Source organism: Anguilla anguilla, chromosome 16 (assembly GCF_013347855.1).
Source record: "Anguilla anguilla isolate fAngAng1 chromosome 16, fAngAng1.pri, whole genome shotgun sequence".
Lineage (NCBI taxonomy): Eukaryota > Metazoa > Chordata > Actinopteri > Anguilliformes > Anguillidae > Anguilla > Anguilla anguilla.
The window spans coordinates 4446644-4468229 of record NC_049216.1 but is presented as its reverse complement, the minus strand read 5'-3'; the positions used below and the strand labels follow the sequence as shown (position 1 = coordinate 4468229).

General features: G+C 48.5%; 1 protein-coding gene across 1 annotated transcript in view; it reads right to left on the bottom strand.

Annotated features, from left to right (window-relative positions):
• The window catches only part of LOC118214946 (synaptotagmin-9-like), a 50834-nt gene that overhangs the window by 6054 nt on the left and 23194 nt on the right, over window positions 1-21586 (bottom strand). The window contains exons 3-4 of the mRNA XM_035395252.1: window positions 19956-20526; window positions 2330-2450 (exon numbers count right to left, since the gene is read on the bottom strand). Of these exons, the coding sequence (XP_035251143.1) occupies window positions 2330-2450; window positions 19956-20526 (692 nt within the window). The remainder of the gene's footprint in view (window positions 1-2329; window positions 2451-19955; window positions 20527-21586) is intronic.

The window sequence follows — 21586 nt, the reverse complement described above, 5'->3', positions numbered from 1 at the left end:
GACAGTTTATACACACACTGAGAGTTTATGAAGACAGTTTATACACACACACACTGAGAGTTTATGAAGACAGTTTATACACACACACTGAGAGTTTATGAAGGGAGTTTATACACGCACACTGGGAGTTTATGAAGACAGTTTATACACACAGAGTTTATGAAGACAGTTTATACACACACACTGGGAGTTTATGAAGACAGTTTATACACACAGAGTTTATGAAGACAGTTTATACACACACACTGAGAGTTTATGAAGACAGTTTATACACACACACTGAGAGTTTATGAAGGGAGTTTATATACACACACTGAGAGTTTATGAAGGGAGTTTATATACACACACTGAGATTATGAAGGCGGTTTACCCTTTAAAACTGTACCCAATTATGGAAAGCACGCTAACATGACATCACTATGAAAGATAATTAAAAAACGCTGATAAAAAAGGTGGCAATTTCACACAATGTGGCAGTGCCTCAGTAACCTAGGGGAACCATTGCTGAAGATATAATGGGTGGAAAACAGAAGACAGGTCTCAAGCTTATCATTATAACAGCACGACGATGAGACCTCACGGCATCGAAGAAAAGGAAGCAGCGTTCACCGCGTCTGACCCAGGGGGCTTACACACGCTGAGCTATCCCGAGGTTATGAAGGCAGTTTTGCCACGCGCGTGACCAGCCTCTGCGCGTACTGTGGTGAATATCACCGCGGACGCACCACGTTCTCTCGCTGTAATGCAGAATGAAGGGGCTGTGTGTGTAGCAGAGGCCGGGAGAACAGCACGTGTATATGGGACGCACGGTCCCGTTTCACAACAGAGAACCGCCGCAACGCGACGCCCCCTCCGTCGGTCCGCGTCACGGACGTGCGCGGAGGCGCCTCGCCAAAGCGGCAGTGGCGTCACGTCACCGCACGCTCTCCGCTTGGATCGCTCGCGCTGCCGCGGACATCATTATCTTGAGAGACGTGCGCCGGTAACCAGAGGCGGGTAACCCGGCTTCAAAGAGTAAAAAGACTGACCGTGTATTTGCTCTAAACCAGCTGATTACAATAATTAGGTCTCCTATCATGCTGAAGAGCTATGCTAATTAGAGTCGGCTGGTTTAGTGCATGGTGGTGGAGCAAATACACGGTCAGTCTCTTTACTCTTTGAAGCCGGGTTACCCCACCTCTGCCGGTAACAGCGATGTCGCGGTTCATTCGCGGGAGTAACAGAGAGGCGGCGGTCTTGACCGGACTGACCACATCCACATAAACAACCCGTTAACCTGCGCCACAAAAACATGACAGCGGCCAGTGTTCCTGTCTACGCCGTGATCACAGTGTCCATAAAACGTGTTTATGTAAATGTATTTGTGCGTTATTTGTTGACGACATTCCCGGGGGGCGACATAGCTCAGGAGGTAAGACCGATTGTCTGGCAGTCGGAGGGTTGCCGGTTCAAACCCCGCCCTGGGCGTGTCGAAGTGTCGAACCCCCAACTGCTCTGGCGAATGAGAGGCATCAATTGTAAAGCGCTATATAAATGCAGTCCATTTACCATTTACCATCCCTGTAAATTCACTGACAGCAGTGTAGTATAACGGGCAAGGCGTTGGTCTTGTAACCTGAAGCTCACGGGTTCGATTCCCCCGAGCAAGGTATTTAACCTGCATTGCTTCACTATAAATACAGCAGCGTAAATTGATGCAGTTTATATATATGTTGTGTAATTTGCTCAGGATAAGTGTGTCTGCTAAATGCATCATTTTGGAAAGGGTTACTTATTTTTTTGCACTACCTTGTTTTATTTTTTGCACTTTTGCAAAGTGTGATCTGTCATGACCTTTGCAGCACCTGTATGATCTCAGGAGCTCATTTTAAACACATTAACTCCACGGTGCTTTCCCACTTCGAGAAATCGCATTTTGCGCACATCTTTCTTGACCGGGTTAGGAAAACGAAGTCTCGCACAAATCCAAAAGGGATTTTTGGATGAAGCCGCGGACAACAAACTAGCCATTGAACGATGGCCCAGGATTCCTCTGCGAAACCGAACGTACAGATGTGATATATCTCTCGGTTCAAGATTCAGCCTGAATAAGGTGTTTTATTTACTCCTGTATCTTGTTTCAATATATTCATTAGAGGAATATCTCACATCGTACACTGATTACTCAACACCGAGATACTGGTTTATGTGGTTATACTGGTTATAGGAATATGGTGATTACATGATGCTGCAGTCCAACTACTTGGATATTCAGGTAAGTGTCAGAGTGTTCAACCGTGTAAAAAGTAGGCAGCGACTAGCGATGCTGAGAGGAGACGCAAAGTCTTACCTGACGCGCCCGTGATATCCATAGCCTTCAAATTCCGCGCCTTGATCATCGTGATGGTGAGCCGCCCGGCCGTGGGAAGGTAGCAGAGCGAGAACATCAGATCTCCCAGGTCCACGTTATCCTGAAAACAAGCAAAAACGTAAACGAACGCGACCGAAGACTCTCTGCGCTCCGACGAGAAGATCGACACGCGTACGCGGCGAGCGTGGGACGGAGTGTAGCACAGTGGGTAAGGAACTGGGCTCGTAACCGAAAGGTCGCAGGTTCGATTCCCAGGTAAGGACACTGCCGTTGTTACCCTTGAGCAAGGTACTTAACCTGCATTGCTTCAGTATATATCCAGCTGTATAAATGGATACGATGTAAAAATGCTGTGTAAAAGTTGTGTAAGTCGCTCTGGATAAGAGCGTCTGCTAAATGCCTGTAATGTAATGTAATGCATCGAGCATGTCGGCAGGGCACCGGCCTCGGTCCGGGGCGCAAAGAGGACTCCGAGCCGTGAGACGGGGGGTTTTCCTCCCGTTCGTTCCGGAAAGCCTTCCGGGTCGGCGGACGCGTTTCGCGGGCTTCGCGGGAACGAGGAAGCGTCTGTTTCGCGCGTCGAGAGCGGCTGTTCAATTATCACCTCTCTCAAAATAGCGCTTTTTTTTTTTCTTTCCACGTCATGCGAAAATCTTTTGAGCAGCGTTCCTGGCCCAGAGCCCTGACACCTCCACCGGTGAGGCGTCTGGCTTCCGTTTCACCGCTTTACCTTTCGCTTTGGATGAAGACGGGCTCGGGGAGGACAAGATGCTTCTGTCCTCTGTCACAGTGAACAGTACAATCAGCGGGGTGTCGCCAGGGATCTTAAGGCCCCAGGAAATGATCTCACGTGGAAGGCCCTCCGCACCAGGCCACCCCATCCTTCCACCATTGCAGCACAATGTTCTTGGGGACCCCAGGAAACATTCTCACCCCTTCACCCCGAACAATGAAATGAAATGCTCAGTGTTACTTCAACTCCAACGGAGCTTATATGGGATCAAATGTACTCTGAGTAAAATGTACTCTGTCAGTGTTGATTTTGGTTGTCATTTGTATACCTGCCCAGGGACAACAGATGTAAATTAGCTGCTAGATAACTCTGGTGCAATTACCTTTTAATTGTGCACTGTCCCTGTAAAAATAAACAATAAAAAAAAAAATATATATATATATATAACAGCGCCTGTTAGGAGGACGAGGTCTGGTCTTAATTTTTCAGGCATTTATCTCGGGCACCTAAGTCCCGTCACGCCTCTTAATTGCCTCCGGCTCTGGGAGGAGAGGGCCTGACGGAACGGGCCGCCGTCCTTCCGGCAAATTCTCCCGGGCCCCAGGTGCTTCTCGGCTGGAGGGTTTTCAGCGATTACCGGGAAAAGGTCACCGAGGAGTCCCTGCTGGGGCCCTCCCGCTGTCACACGGGGACACCTCCCTCTGTCACACGGGGACACCTCCCTCTGTCACATGGGGACACCTCCCTCTGTACAGCAGGGACACCTCCCTCTGTCACATGGGGACACCTCCCTCTGTCACACGGGGACACCTCCCTCTGTCATATGGGGACACCTCCCTCTGTCACACAGGGACACCTCCCTCTGTCACACGGGGACACCTCCCTCTGTCACACGGGGACACCTCCCTTGGCCTCGGCCTCTGGAGGGTCCCACCGCCGCTGCAGAAGGCCTCCCTAAAGCCCGTCTGTCTGTCGCGCTTCAGTAGGGCTAACCGCAAAACAGCCCACATGCAGCACAGTTAGTCTGTGTGTATGTGTGTGTGTGTGTGTGCGTGTGTGTGTGTATGTGTATATGTGTGGGCGTGTGTGTGTGTGTGTGTGTGTGTGAGAATGCATGTGTTATCATGTGAGGGTATATATAGTTCTAACCAGTTAAATGTGATTTATTGCATTCATATTTCATTAATAATTGGCCTGATGTGGGTGCTCTCATTCCACAGATCTCCTTTAATTGTGCCAGTCCTCTGTTGCGTTTGGATGTGCTGCCCGCTGTGAGGCTAGCCCCGTTAGCCTGCTCAGCCATCACACTTCCAGAGCAGAAGTGATTAAAGTTCCGGCCTCTCGTTCCGTCTCTGCTTCGCCAGCCAGTGTAAATAATGTAAAGCTGAGGCCGTCCCTACAGGGCTCACCGTGCCCACTGACAAATGCCACGGCCCGAGAAGAAATGCCACGGCCGTTAAATAGCACCACACCCATGAAAGACTTGCCATCGATATCCAGAGGAACGTGGAGCTGGGCAAGCTGTTCGTTTGCTCTTAAAATGGAGAATGTAGAAACCGCAATAGCCTGCATTATTCGCACACGATGTTTACAATCCCAGTCCAGGTTCCTCCCAGTCAGGCAGTGATAAAAGAATAATGACTGCATTTTGTCCACAGCTAGGCAATAAATCACTTCCCTGCTGAGTGATACTGAGGTTATGAAGCCTGTTTATAAACACACTGAGTGATACTGAGGTTATGAAGCCAGTTTATAAACACACTGAGTAATACTGAGGTTATGAAGCCAGTTTATAAACACACTGAGTAATACTGAGGTTATGAAGCCAGTTTATAAACACACTGAGTAATACTGAGGTTATGAAGCCAGTTTATAGGCACACTGAGTAATACTGAGGTTATGAAACCAGTTTATAAACACACTGAGTAATACTGAGGTTATGAAGCCAGTTTATAAACACACTGAGTAATACTGAGGTTATGACACCAGTTTATAAACACACTGAGTAATACTGAGGTTATGAAGCCAGTTTATAAACACACTGAGTAATACTGAGGTTATGACACCAGTTTATAAACACACTGAGTAATACTGAGGTTATGACACCAGTTTATACACACGCTAAAAGATCTTATCTCATCATCTTATCATCATCAAGCTTATCATTATAACAGTACACTGATGAGACCTCATTGCATCGAAGAATAGGAAGCAACGTTCGCTGCATCATAACCCAGGTGGCCAGGGGGGGGTCACAGACTCAGTAGGTAGGGTGGGGGGGGGGGCACACTATTGCCAAAAGTTATCTTAGCCAATGGTAATATCCTATTTTAGGTTAAAAAAAAAAAAAATTTGGGCCAGCACCTGGGGTGGCCAATCAAATTCCCAGCCTCCCCATCGGACACGCCCCGGCGTCTGATGCCCTGGATAGCGCGCGCGTTAGCGTCGCATTATTGCCGTTCCCCCTTCAGACGGCTGGAATCAGATTCATCTCGGGGACTGATTCCGAAGAGAGAGAGGCCAACGCCGCTTCCCGCTGCACTTTACCGAATCAGACGCAGCCGGCTGCGCGTGAGAGAACGGGGTCGGCTCTCGCCCCGATTAAACCCCCCTCTCTACCGTTCCGCGAGACGATAAACTGGAACAAGGCACGGCAGCAACGATACACATTTTTTTCTCATCCCCGTTTGCGACCCCAATCATTAAACCTGCTTATTAGTCCTATTACGGCATATCGTATCGGCCACTGACACCGAAGCTAAGTTACGCTAGCTCCCAGTCTATCATGAATTTTAGCTGCTCGGTAGCAAATGCAACATACACTTTAAATTATTACCGTAGTTCACGGCAATATTACTGTACAATGAACAAATACGTACTGTCCAACCTGTATACAGTACATAGCTGTAGATCTGCATAGCACTATGGTCTAAATTTGACAGAGGGTGTAAATTTACAGCAAATATGTATGTTTTTGCTGTAAATGTTAATGCAATAACAGGCCTGCCAAAGTGTTCCTGCCACAAAAGGCTATGCAAAATTTGCAGTCTTTAAAACTTATTTTCAACATTTAGCTATCTTGTTTTCAATAGTTTTTGGCCATCATGCCAATTGATTATGGCCTACTTTCAGAATCTGTTTCGCATTGTAGCCTACATTGAAGTCTCTCAATTATGATTTTAAAAAATTAATTGAATTGCAGTTGTTGGGAAAAAGATCACAATTTTGCATGAAGACCAGCGTATCTTAATACAATAAGGCACAACTTTGCACTACTTGAGATCATCTTCAAATTCAAATGAGCTTTACTGGCATGATGTATTTACATATATATTGCCAAAGCAATACTACAAACATAGAATAAACATATAGACTTGGTGTGTGTGCACATGTGTGCGGTATTTGTGTATGTTACCGCGTGTCATGTCATGTGTAAATTATGTGAATATAACATTTAACAACAATTAAGAAAAGTATACAAAAAAAATCTCACATTGTCAAAATCAGGCATGTAGTCTGTTGCCATTTTTGACTTAGTAGTCTAATTTGTAACTGTAATTAAAGTAGTTCTGAATCATGAAGGACAAATTTTGTAATCACAGCAACTCATATAATGTGTAGTTACAGTGATATATTTATTATGCAGGAGAAGACTTGTGTTGGTTTTTTGTTTGGCTTGATGTGCAGCAATTACATTGGTGTAGGGGCAACACAGCGGTACAGTGGATAGCACTGTCACCTCATGGGAAGCAGGTGCCAGGTTTGAATCCCCTGTGTGGTTTCTGTGTGGAGTTCTCCTTGTGTTTATGTGGGTACTCTGGTCCAAGGACACCCGGGAAACTCTAAATTTTCCCGTAGGTGTGAGTGAATGGCGTGTGTGCCCTGTGATGGATTGATGATTTGTCCAGGGTGTATTCCTGCCTCTTGCCCAATGCATTTAATACACTTCACAGTATGCTTATGGTAATAACCATTACAGTACCCATCTAAGTACTGTAATTGTCATTGTGTAACATACTGTGAGATGTATTACAGCAGCTTCCAAGCTAATTGCTGCTAGTTACTGTAAATTTGACAGTATTCCTTTTACGGTGTATTATTGCTTATACTTATGTTAGCTAGATACAGCTGGCTAATTAGCTAAACTTCCAACTTGCTTTCTTACTAAATCTCCATCATTTACATAGAAGAAACATTTCCAATAAATCTCAGCTAACACAAGGCATGGAAATGCAGACAAAATATCGAGATGGATTTTTGTTTGAGTGCAAGAGGTGTACAAATGGGTATCTGTCTGCAAACCAGGGATGGTCATCTTTGTTTTTATTTATACCATTCTTATAGTTTGAGGCACTTCTAGTTAGCTGTTTGATGCATTTCTAGTTAGCTGTTTGACTAAAAGATACATTAAATAACAGAAAATTCGGGAACGTCTTGACTTTCCAAAAATCAGAGAAAACGCAAACCATTTTTGTGAAAATAGGAGTATTTCTTTCTTTTTCTTTATTTTTTCCTGAGGGGAGGATGCAGTGAAAACAGAAATCACACAGAACGCCCAAGAAAATACCACAAGCCAGGAAGTAGACCGGTATTGAAACTTACAGCGTTTACAAAAAAGTAAAAAAAAAAAAAAGAAAAAAAAAAAAGCTCTCTACGTATTCAGTTAATTTGACATTCCTCTGGTACTTTCATACGCGACATCGATGAAGATCAGTGAAGGCCTGGGCATAGCCTCGGCCTCAGGTATCCCGACTTTACAGTTTCTGTATTTTCATGCGCGCTTCGTATTGATAAAACCGTTCATGAAAATACTGCTCAAAGAAATCGATGAGTCCTGCTTTGCCCACTTGCTGGCTCCTTTGAGGAAAGGTCGTTTGTGGCTGACAGAAGAGACCCCGTCGCCTTGCCCGCGAGCGGCATCGGGTCTGCGCATCGACGAAAAGCCGCGTCTGCCGGCTAATTATGACAAACTCGCCGTATTCCGGGGGGGGGGGGGGTGAGACGGCAGACCCTTTCCTGGAGGGCGCTCGCTTCGGTCCGTATCCGAAATCGGTAACGATTCGATGAGACAAATGAGCTGAGCTACAGCAACTGTCAGCATCGGTACAACAGCAGCCCTGCAGACCCCCACCTTGACCCGACTCATAGAGATACAGACCTACATCCGAGATTCACAGAGACAGTCTTCTTGTGCAGTGACATTCTGGGTGTGACTCACAGAGGTAGTGTTCCGGTACAGTGACATTCTGACTGTGACTCACAGAGGTAGTGTTCTGGTACAGTGACATTCTGGCTGTGACTCACAGAGGTAGTATTCTGGTACAGTGACATTCTGACTGTGACTCACAGAGGTAGTGTTCTGGTACAGTGACATTCTGGCTGTGACTCACAGAGGTAGTGTTCTGGTACAGTGACCTTCTGGCTGTGACTCACAAAGGTAGTGTTCTGGTACAGTGACATTCTGACTGTGACTCACAGAGGTAGTGTTCTGGTACAGTGACCTTCTGGCTGTGACTCACAGAGGTAGTGTTCCGGTACAGTGACATTCTGACTGTGACTCGTGGATGTAGTATTCTGGTACAGTGACATTCTGACTGTGACTCACAGAGGTAGTGTTCTGGTAAAGTAACATTCTGACTGTGACTCACAGAGGTAGTGTTCTGGTACAGTGACATTCTGACTGTGACTCATGGATGTAGCATTCTGGTACAGTGACATGCTGACTGTGACTCACAGAGTAGTGTTCCAGTACAGTGACATTCTGACTGTGACTCACAGATGTAGTATTCTGGTACAGTGACATTCTGACTGTGACTCATGGACGTAGTATTCTGGTACAGTGACATTCTGACTGTGACTCATGGATGTAGCATTCTGGTACAGTGACATTCTGACTGTGACTCATGGATGTAGCATTTTGGTACAGTGACATTCTGACTGTGACTCACAGAGGTAGTGTTCTGGTACAGTGACATTCTGACTGTGACTCATGGATGTAGCATTCTGGTACAGTGACATGCTGACTGTGACTCACAGAGTAGTGTTCCAGTACAGTGACATTCTGACTGTGACTCACAGATGTAGTATTCTGGTACAGTGACATTCTGACTGTGACTCATGGACGTAGTATTCTGGTACAGTGACATTCTGACTGTGACTCATGGATGTAGCTTTCTGGTACAGTGACATTCTGACTGTGACTCATGGATGTAGCATTCTGGTACAGTGACATTCTGACTGTGACTCATGGATGTAGTATTCTGGTACAGTGACATTCTGACTGTGACTCATGGATGTAGTATTCTGCTACAGGGACATTCTGACTGTGACTCATGGATGTAGCATTCTGGTACAGTGACATTCTGACTGTGACTCATGGATGCAGCATTCTGGTACAGTCAAACGATAAACAGACAAATGCTAAACAGTCACATGACGAGGAGTCACGTGTCAAACAGAAGACGAGGCAGTAGCGCGGCAAGAAGTGGGGGGGGGGGGGAGGGGCGGCGTCTCAAAAAAAACACCCTGCTGCAAATCACCCATACAGTCTGCCCCGCCCCTCCACCCCCAAAAGTGCAGTGGAAATTTCATGGGTGGGCCCTCGCAGCCCGGTAATCCAATCACCGTCTTCAGTGTAGGACGGCCCGCGTCCGTCTCACTCGCCAGCGCTTACATCAGCTCGGTGGTGAAATCACGGTCGCCGGTACCCGCCCGACGAAATTATAGTGGGGGCCCTGGAGAAGCGGACGGGGCCGGGCACTGAACGGAGGCAGTGCATCGTGGGTAATTATCTGGCCCGCACCTCCTCCCGCCCCACCCCACCCCACCCTCTAGGGCTCCTCCACTTCGTAAAGCACCTTTTAATAGACAGCATCTCCCACCCAACCCTTCATTTAGAGAAATAAAGAGTAGGGCGGAGGATGCGTTCCTTTCTGACGCATTAGGCAGCGTTCCCTTTATATTTAGGTCGCTGTTTACAGTGGGTTTGACCTCAGTCAGGTGAGGAGGCAGCGCTAGCGACCTAAGATGTGTTGCGCAGGACGGGACGGCTGCATCGATCCCTCCATCACCCCGTTTCGCCGCCTTGGTCTTTCATTAAACCGTCGCTGTCTGGCCAGAAGAGGGTGGGAGGGGTGGGGTGGGGGGGGGGGGGGGCGACTAAAGAAAAACAGGCGCGCTGTTGTCGACGGCGAGGAGGCTTTGAAGCTCCGGGCGTTCGAGGAAACGTCGATAATTGTTTTCCCAAGGTCCGGGGGAGCAGCTGCGAAGAGCGTCTCCTTGAGCGAAAAATAGACGCGCGCTTTCGCGAGCGGAGGTCTCTCTCTCTCGACGGGCCGCCATGCCGGGTGGTGAATCATTTCCATCCATTGATTAGGAATTCTCTTCTTTCGGTCTGCTAGAGAGAAATGGACTTCCCTTTACAACGGGGAACTGCCCTTTACAACACACACACACACACACACACACATCACAACGCAAACACCCAAAGAAAGACACAGTCATGCTGGACAGATGGCTAATATGTACACGAATGGGCCCCCCAGACTGGTATCTGTTAAGGCACTGCTCTAGTGCATGGATGGGCCCCACAGTCTGGGATCTGTTAAGACACTGTTCTAGTGCATGGATGGGCCCCACAGTCTGGTATCTGTTAAGGCACTGCTCTAGTGCATGGATGGGCCCCACAGTCTGGGATCTGTTAAGGCACTGCTCTAGTGCATGGATGGGCCCCACAGTCTGGTATCTGTTAAGGCACTGTTCTAGTGCATAGATGGGCCCCACGGTCTGGTATCTGTTAAGGCACTGTTCTAGTGCATGGATGGGCCCCACAGTCTGGTATCTGTTAAGGCACTGCTCTAGTGCATGGATGGGCCCCACAGTCTGGTATCTGTTAAGGCACTGTTCTAGTGCATGGATGGGCCCCACAGTCTGGTATCTGTTAAGGCACTGTTCTAGTGCATGGATGGGCCCCACAGTCTGGTATCTGTTAAGGCACTGTTCTAGTGCATGGATGGGCTCCACAGTCTGGTATCTGTTAAGGCACTGTTGTAGTGCATGGATGGGCCTCACAGTCTGGAAACTGTTCTTGGCGATAGTGTTTTTTCAGAAAGGGAGCGTTTCCGTCTGGCAGGATAACAGCCACTGAACACTCATTAGCGCCTGCAATCTGCCCGTCGACCTGCACGTGCAATGCGTTCCTCCAGCTCACGCCTGCGCAGGCCCCACTCGCCAGCTTCCGTGAGATGACGAGCGTCAGCTGACATCATGTGCTTTGGAGCGCGCGCTCGTCTGCGTTCTCCAAAAATGGATCGCGGCGGCTGCGACGAGGAAAGCTGATTACGAATGCGATTAGGCGTTCCAAAGCGGGAGAAGGGGTGGGGGGGGTGGTGGTGGGGGGGGGCCAAGGGAACTCATTAAAATAAATGAAGCAGCGCTGCTTCACTGTGTACGGAGATGTGTTCGTTTGTAAAAACACGGGCATGGAATTTAACGAGCAACTGCTTATCGCTTTGGAAACACCCTCTCATGGTTTTTCTGAATGTGCTTTGGACACAGTTTCAATTTCTTCATTCAGATCCTCGGCCTTGCATAAAAGTCAGTTTTGAAAAACGCAAACATTACAGCCGGCCATGGGACTTCTAGATGGTATTCTAAGAGGTGCAATAATACCACATTTTTTAAATGGTGGTATTTCTGATATTGTAAATAACAAAGACGTTCCAAAATTCTTTTGTTAAAATGCTTACAGTACCTAGCTGGATAAGATCCCAGTCCACAGTCCACATTTGTCATCTGACTTGTTTAGCTTCAGATGTACTCACAACAGAGATTGTGTATCGTCTACCTTTCTCACATAATCGTAATTATTCACCAGTATTTCCATTTCACTGGCTCCTAGTTTGTTTTGGTCTGGTCTTCTGCTGTGTCCAATCAGTGAGCTCTATCTTTATCTCCCACGGCGACTCCACCCTGTTATATTTCTGGATTGGATGTGGCTGTAATTTATACCTATGTTCCATTAACCCCCATATTTCACCAACATGTCTGTGCTATTAGCTCCCTCCTCTCTTATAGACTGGCAGCGTGTCTTAAAGGGGCAGTTCACCAAAAAATGAAATCCATGTTTACACTGAAGTATTAGTATCCATCCATCCAGATAGTTATGCTGAAATGTGATGAGTTTCCTAGATTACATTACATTACCTAACATTACAGGCATTTAGCAGATGCTCTTATCCAGAGCGACTTACACAACTTTTACATTGTATCCATTTATACAGCTGGACATATACTGAAGCAATTTCAGTTAAGTACCTTGCTCAAGGGTACAACGGCAGTGTCCTACCCGGGAATCGAACCTGCGACCTTTCGGTTACAAGCCCAGTTCCTTACCCACTGTGCTACACTCCGTACTACACTAGTGTGCTACACACTAGATATTCTCTGCAGCTCAACCCGATGAAACGGACCTCGCGGATCCATCTTCGCCTGGCTAATTTATGCCGTCGAAATTCACCCATCAATACCTCAACTATGAACTTCGAAGCTGGTATGCGCTTTAACAAAGCAAGTTGCAATATTTACACTACGAAAGGTCGCATTCTACCAACCTCACTTTACCACCACACAAGTTTCATACCAGGAGAGGATATAGGATACACAGCTTGGCGTCCTTCGATAGAAGCAAAATGAAGACGTTTGATGAAATGAAGCTCTGCAGGTGTCTCAGAAACTGCGGGATTATATTTGGAAAGTGATGTTACTGTTGAATTTAGAGTGTAAAATCTTTGGTGTTTTGAAACAGCACAAAGACGAACATGCAAGGTGTGTTTTATCAAGCTGAGTTGCAGCGAATATCTAGAAAACTTTCAGCGAAACTATCTAGAGAGACAGATGCAACTGTGGGTAAGTATGTGTGTGTGTGTGTGTGTGGAGAGCAGAGGGAGTGGGAAGACAGAAGGAGAGGGAGAAGCAGTTTAACTACTTCTTTGTTCACACGCTTGGCAGATCGAAAAAGCACGCCAACAAATCCGGCGAAACAACGGAAAGCAAATTTCCAAATGAGAAGACAGGAGAAAACCGAATCGGCAAAGAGGAAACGCCGCACTCTGAACTTCCTCGGCTTTCGCGATAAAGAAATCTCCGGAGTTTCCCTCCTCGCCCGAGATGGCATCGGTTTCTCCGAAATGAAGGAAGTGGGAAAAGGTCTACTGGTATTTCCACACGAAAGGGCGCAAAGAACTTGAAGAATCAAAGTGTTTATACCTACATCCTCAAATACAGGAAGTAGCAGTGAAACGCATATAACCATAGTATTACTGCTCCCACGTTCAGTAACGGCAGCATGTTGGTGGTCACCTCTTGTACTAAAGATAGGCAGAGTTTGGATCAAGTGAGCATTCGGTAGAGGCTAATGATGTTGGCCTGATTCTCCAAATTATCATTGCAGTTATCTCCCAGGATCACCTCATTCCAGTTAGAAAGGATAAAATGGTACCACTACATTACCCATATACCCCATCGGGCTCACAAGTAGCATTTGTCTCTCTCTATAAAGCATTGTGCAAAATGACATCTTTGAATCGTCCGACACACTTGAACTTGGCCCAAATCAAGCAAGTCAGTTGTACGGGAAGTTCTCATGAATAAAAGGAATTCCCAGTGCTTCCCGAACATCCTGAAACTCTATTGCACTTGGTTTCGACTAAAAATTAAAAAATTTTCTTTCGCCATAAATGGGAAGGAGGGAGAGCTGTCAGAAAAGTTAGCAACACAGAGCTGAGTGTTTGGACTGGGGCTGCGGGAAAGTACAGTAGCTAGGCAACTGGGCTTGTAACTCAGAAGTTGGAGGCCCACAGGTAGAATCTTAAACTTCCCTCTATAATTATTCACCCCCCTCCCCCCCTCCCCCCAAAAAAACCCCCCACCGATTTGTAGTAATCATTTTCAGTTCCACCTCTATTAAAGAGACATCTGAGGCTGTACAGGGCCAAAGAGAGGGCTGCCCTGTAATTTATCACCTGTCATTGAGCGCCATTGATACAGGTATCCACAGGGCCCCCTGGGAAACGGGGGGGGGGGGGGGGGTGTGGAATAACACACACATTTGTTTCTGTCGCTGTCCTGTGGTGCAGACTCAAGGACGGCCAAGTGGCAGGCAGGCATCGACCCTCTGCACAGGTGCGTCGATGTTCGCACCCCCAACAGCATTACGGCTTAAAACAGCTTGCGTTTTGCATATAATCCATTTATACGGCTGGATACTTCCTGGATCCTTTTCGGGTGAAGTCTCTTCGCTCAAGGGTACGATTGGCAGTGCCCCATCGGGGAATCGCACCTGTGACTTCTGAGTTACAAGCCCAGTTGCCTAACCGCTGTACTATCCTACAGCACCAGTCGAAACACTCAGCTCCGTATTCCTAGCTTTTGACTCTACTTCCTTTTTCACCGACGGCGAAAGAAAAGTTTTTAGCGTCGTAAGCAAGTACAATTGAGTTTCAGCATGTATAGCAGGGGTGGCCAACTCCGGTCCTGGGGAGCCGCAGGGTCTGCGGGTTTTTGTTTTGACCTTAAATACAACAACCACTTACACAAAATAAACCAGGTGAGGTGAGTTAACTATGTAATCAACTGCTTTAATTGATCAATTAAGTGCCGAGTAAAAACAAAAGCCAGCAGACCCTGCGGCTCTCCAGAACCTGGGTTGGCCACCCCTGATGTATAGGAAACACTGGGAACTACTTTTATGAATGAGAACCTCCTGTCAGGGCCGGCCCGTGGCATAAACGCTCTATGCGGTTGTTTAGGGCTACAACCGCAAGGGGGGGGGGGGGGCCACACGATCCAATGTTAATCTGAGGTAAATAACGTTATTTTCGTAATTACGTTATTCATCCCCTATCACGGAACTAGCGGTATAAATTTGAAATGGAACGGCAACAGAACATTTCACAACAATGTAATGTAAGAAGGATTTTACCAAGAGAACCCCCCCCCCCCCCGCGCGGGAATGCATCCCACAGAATTGTTTAGGGCCACCAAAATCCTAGTGCCGGCCCTGCCTCCTGTAGCTGAGAAAAGAGGGAGAGAGATGGGAATGTATGAGCTGGAGTCTGTAATAACGTCTGTGGTCACACCGTCAGCCTTCCGCTTCCCGTGCAGTTGCTTTATACACAGAACGCATTAGCTACGCTAGCTGCGGCGACACTGCCAGCGCTGAGAGCCTGAATGTCCCTTAGCGGACTACATGGCTGCACGCCCTGTATTCTATGGTATTTTTGCACTCATTCTATGGTCTTTTCGATCACTGTTTATATGCGGAACACAAAGGAGCTACCGGGGGGATTCGGTCCCAGTGCTAAACTCTGGTCGTGCCCAGAAACATTTACGATACACTGTTCACAATAAGCAGAAATTGAACACCATGTTGAAACGTGCTTTGAGGGGTGTGCAGATGACTACTCGGCAACACTAGGGGTGTTTTTTTGTAAATCATTCTGACAGCGACTAACAGTTCTCGGTTTTTTGTTTTTTTTTTCTTGTTGAACTAGGTTGGGATATAAATGGACCGGCACCCTTACAGGCTGGTGAAATATCGCCGCTGTCGCCAGAGAAAGAGACCGCGGTCCTTGAAGGGCTGCAGCTGCCCAGCACAGAGTAGGCCGGGGCTGTCCGTAAGTGTCTGCCTTATGTTGAATGCTGACTGAAAGGAAACCGCAAATAATACCCGAAAGCGCAGCGGCCCTCTGGGACATGAGTTTGACGCCCCTGGGGTGGACATTTTCCGGTGCGTGAACTCGTTTAGGGAAGTACGCGCAGGGCGGCTCTCTCTCTCTCTCTCTCTCTCTGTCAGAGCGACTCTCTCTCTCTCAATTCAATTCAATTCAATTCAATTCAATAAGCTTTATTGGCATGGTAAGGGTACACTTACATTGCCAAAGCATTCACTCACATGACAAATATAACAGACAGGCAATAACAATTTAACTACAATAAACAGAAAAAAATCCAGACAATCCACAGAAATAAAATTCTACATCTAGAACATAACGCATACAAAATGTCAATGAACTATAAAAATGTTACTTTTCTGGTGTCAATGTTACTCCCTGTCCCTCAGTTTGTGGCAAGTGGCAATGTATTGTGCTGCCAAATCTACACATTCCCTTCTTTCTCCCAAAAGGAATGGCAGCTTCTCTGCCTCTGAGTGCATCTCAAATTGTGGGCAGATTTCCTCTCTCTCTCTCTGTCAGAGAGGCTCTGTCATCGCACCATTTAAAGAGCACACGGAGCAGGCCCAAGTCTGTGGAGTGATTTGCGAGTGGGTCTGCCTGCTTCCTGTCTGCTATTCCCCTGGCGGTCTGCCCCAGTTCCGAAGGCTTGAAAGGGACCCCGTGTGGCCCCCCCGGGGGGGCCTGGGACAAGCGTTCTGAGCGTCCCTCGGGCTTCGCAGATGCATTCTGGGTCTTCGGCGAGGACTCCTTCGCGTACAGGGTCTGACCTCACGGAGAAACTCATTAGGCTGACGATGTCATTGAGCCTGACGCCCGGAATCAAACCAATCAGAAGTCCCTTTGCTTTTTTTTCCCCCCACTGTATTTTCTTGTAACCTGGTTTCTACTGGTAAGTGGTAAATGGACTGCATTTATATAGCGCTTTTATCTAAAGCGCTTTACAATTGATGCCTCTCATTCGCCAGAGCAGTTAGGGGATAGGGGTTAGGTGTCTTGCTCAAGGACACTTCGACATGCCCACCGAGGGCAAATCACTCAGAAGACCCTTTGCTTTTTTTCCCGACTGTATTTTCTTGTAACCTGGTTTCTACGGACTCTTAAATTGCATTAACAGCAAGAGAGAAAAGATCCTTAGTTTCTAGATCTTGTTTTTTTTTTTTTTGGACAGGCTCTGCCCCCTAGGTTGCTACGACGGTAGCCCCCGGCGTGACGCAGAAGAGAGCGACGGGGAGGAAACGGACGCGCCCTCGTGACCCCGAGACTCCTGCGCTCCTGGCCCCCGACGCTAACGCCGGATTAGCGCTTTAGCGGTTAGCGCTCCGTAATTCAGGCGTAATTCAGCTGCAGGATCCACCCCAGGGAGGGAAGAAGAGAAGATGGGATGATGAGACGAGACGATCGCCTTGCTTGGAGAAAAAGACGGAGGGAGCGCTCCGCCGGTCGCCGAGCGCGTCGGCGACGACCGACGGAACGGTCGAAAACGACGACCGGCGAAAACGCGTTCCGGCCGCTTCCCGGCCGTTCGCGCCACGTCCGCTGTGGCGCCTCTCTCGCCGCCTTCCGCCAGGCGGGAAACGGATTTCGGCGCCCCTCCTCGGGGACGGCTAACGTCAGCAGACAACCCAGCCTGTGAGCCACGCCGCCACAGCCTTCTTAAAGAGGGACTGAGGAAAGCCAAGGACCGGTCCAGAAAAGCACCGTGGAATAACGTGGAAGTTCTTTCACAGTCAACCTGCAGGATAGGCACCTGAGAGGCACTGACGCACTGCTTAAGCGATGAGCTATCAAAACTGCACGTCTCAGACCAGAACCCCATTTCCCCTCTTTGTCGTCCACATCGCACTCATTTGAATTCGTCCCCCCCCCCCCCACATTTCACAGGTGTTGACTGGCTGAATGTTCAGAAAAAAGTACAGCTAAGAAGAACAAACATAAGCAAAACATTAAAAGAAAGTTGAACTCTTCCAGTGCCGTACAGCTAGACCGCAGGTTAACTTTGCGTACAATGACTGAGAACAGCCTTCAAGCCGTCCGGCTGAACGCGAGCTGAACGTCTAACCCGGCACACAGTACGACGTTCAGCGTTAAGTCCCCTTTTTTGCAGAGCACGCGTGGTCCCCCCACTGGGCCCCGCATGCACTCTGTTATGGTCGAAGTGACGCTGGACAATTTTAACTTCTGCCTCTCCCGGAAGCTTTTTCCCTTCCTCCTGCGCTTTTTTTTTTCTTCTTGCAAGTCTCCCTGCTGGGGAGAGCGCAGATCACTCTGTGCTGTTGCCTCGGAGGCAGTAATCATTCAGGTGTCTAGTTCTCTCTGAGACTGGGGAACCGGTGTGGGGGGGGGGGGGGGGGGGGGGGGGGGGGGCAGGGGGTGCAGACAAACCGAACTCAGCCTTTTACTATTTTTACTTTGACAGAGGCATTAACCCGCTCTGCTATGTAGGCCAGCGACAGGCACGGGCCCCACCTCGCTGAAGGGCGAGAAACTTCCTCGAAAAAAAACCGGCGCGGCTCCGCGATGCTGGCGCCCGCGGGCGAGGTCTCTAACTTCTCACGGAGCAGTTGGCCCCAAAAAATACAGACAGCAGGTGTGCTCCGGTGCGCTAACTTTGGCCTGGATCAGAATCAGAACGCTTCTTAACTTTGTTACGGAAGTTGTTCTCCTTCAAAACTGTTCACAGAGGTCAGCAATTCAGCACCAAGATCAAGTCACTGTTCGGTAAAAACAGCACATACAGTACAGCACGTGTCACTCCGTGTTAGGGCAGTGTATTTTACATCTGTGTCACTACACGTAAATGGTCCGAATTTTGAATGAACCTATCTAGCCAATCAGAATCCGATTGTGGATCGATCCACGTTCAGCGCTTACCGTCCTACAATATGGCTCCGTCCCTGTCCGTCTACAAGCACAGGACCTTTTCCGCAACATTAAAATCATCGTCGCATTTAGATCTTTCTGTTCGTTTTTCCAGTCGACAGCGTGGGCCACCATTTTTAACGGCGCTATCGATCCTACACCGTATTCTCTTCGTAGGGGGCGACATAGCTCAGGAGGTAAGACCGATTGTCTGGCAGTCAGAGGCTTGCCGGTTCAAACCCCGCCCTGGGCGTGTCGAAGTGTCCTTGAGTAAGACACCTAACCCCTAACCCCTAACTGCTGTGGTGAATAAGAGGCATCAATTGTAAAGCGCTTTGGATAAAAGCGCTATATAAATGCAGTCCATTTACCATTTACCATTTGTTTCAACACGTTGCTTGGAGACCGTCCCGGACGGCTCGTCTGCGCAGAGATTTGCGGACGCCGCGGCCCGCGTTCGCGAAAACGCTAAACGGCACGGCGTTGCGCCGCGTCCTCGGCAGGTTCACCGCGCCGTGACGGCGACGCCGATCGGGCGCCTCGCCGCGAAGGCGATTCGCGTTTACGGTACCGCGCCGGTCGGAAAGCAAAGTCGCCCGCGGATCGAATCTTTTTCCGCAAGTCCGCGTGCAGACTAATACTGCTACCCCTGCTAATACTATTACTACCCCTGCTACTACTGCTACTACTACTGCTGCTGCTACTGCTGCTGCTACTACTACTACCACTCCTGCTACTACTGCTTCTGCTAATACTACTACCCCTGCTACTAATACTACTACTACTACTACTGCTACTACTGCTACTGCTACTACTGCTACTGCTACTACTACTACTACTGCTGCTGCTGCTACTACTGCTACTGCTACTACTACTACTACTGCTAATACGTCTACTACCCCTGCTACTACTGCTACTACTAGTCCTGCTACTACTGCTGCTGCTAATACTACTACTACCCCTGCTACTACTGCTTCTGCTAATACTACTACCCCTGCTACTAATACTACTACTACCCCTCCCCAGACATCTCAGCCAAGCCTAAACCCCCCCCACCCACCCCCGCCTAAACCTCCCCCACCCACCTCCGCCCCGCCCATGTCATTTTCATTCCGCTCCGTTCACCTCTAAAAATCCCGTAGAACCCGCCCCGCGCTGAACGCTCGGCGTACGCGTTACCGTCAGGCAATTCGCACGGAGCCCTCAAATGCGGAAGGGCCCCGATGCCAACAAAAAAAAGCACTTCCACCCTGGCTGATCCCCCAGGAGAGGCACTCACCGAGGTGACGTACTGGATGTCCCGGCAGAGCCTGGTCTCCCGCGGGAAGTCGTTCAGCTCCAGGAAGTTGTCCACCACCACCTGGCCGATGATGTCGTGGCGGGTGAACCGGTCGAAGTCGTAGACGCTGAAGTGCAGCTTGCGCGTGGCCAGCTCGCCGTAGGCCACGGGGAAGAGGAAGACCTCGTCGAAGACGGGGTTGAGAGTCTTGCGGTGCACCTTGGTCTGGTGCTTGGTCTTGCGGTCGGGCAGCAGGTAGATCTTCACGTAGGGGTCGGAGGTGCCCGAGAAGTCCTTGGCGGGCAGGTCCTGCGCCCGGTGGATCTTGACGATGAGCTGCTCCAGGTCGCAGTCGTACTTGAGGACCAGGTGCAGGCGCCCGCAGCCGCCGCCCCGCCGGCCCTCGTCGCCGTCCACCGACCGCTGCTTGTAGAGCTCGGGCTTGATCCGGCCCAGGCTCAGGCCCAGGCCCAGGCCCAGGCCCAGGCCCGGCAGGGACTCCTGCCGCTGGAACTGCGCCGCGTTGAAGTCCGGGTTCGACAGGTTCATCTGCCGCCGGATGGAGTTGTGCCTTCGGACGGAGACAGAGAGAAACGCATGAATGCCCCTTCACCTAAAATCTGCTTGTTGTCTGGTTGGAGGGGTGGGGTGGGGGTGGGTAGGGGGGTTGTCCGAAATCTTTATGTTCTCCCGAAAAACCGGGCCATTTCTGTGCTTACCTTCCTCAACTAAGGTCAATGAAATGCCTCTCTCACAGAGTGCCTCTTACTTCCAGTGCTACAGTCACCGATTTTTTGCCAGGACTTTGAATTCTCCTCCTGTTGTGTGCCTCTAACAATGCGTACAGTTTAAATTCAGCTTAATTCAAGGAGACTTCATTTCACTGAACACTTAATTCAAGGAGACTTCATTTCACTGAACACTTAATTCAAGGAGACCTCATTTCACTGAACACTTAATTCATTGTTTTCTGGAATGAGGGCAAAGGCATTGGACGAATGGAGGACTGTACAGAGACACATCTTTTGCCTGGAGCAGTTAAGCACCATTGGACCACCGTGGACATTAGCACAGAGGCTGATGGGAAAATTCACCCGCTTTTGTGAAACGCGTATGTGGCTGCTGACTTTTATTTTGACAACGATCAAAAAAAAAAGACTTTGATAGGTTCTCGTGAGATTAACGTCGAAGGGTTCTATAATTATGTCGTGCTTGGAAAAAAATGGGCTTCCCCTTTTGACATTCCATCAAGAATTTCACCAAAATTGCATAGGTATCAAAGACAAAGTTTGCAATGTACATTTGAGCACAGTATATATGAGCACAAACATACATGTGCACGCGCTTTTTATTTTAAAGAGGTGTGGAGCGCGCATCATCCGGAGTGATTCAGTTAAAATTTTTGAAGGCTGTCTTATAGAGCTTATATAAAGTTGTCATATAACGGGATTATGCTCACCGCCCTCTGGGTGTTTGTCTGCGCGACAGTTTCTTCTTCAGTTCTGGGTAAACATTCCCTTTAACCCTTTCACGGCGTGAGATCACAAATATGTGATCGGAATGTTCTGAACCGAACATTCCAATGCTGATGTCACAATCACAATCTGGCAATGGAGTTCTAGAGCACTGAC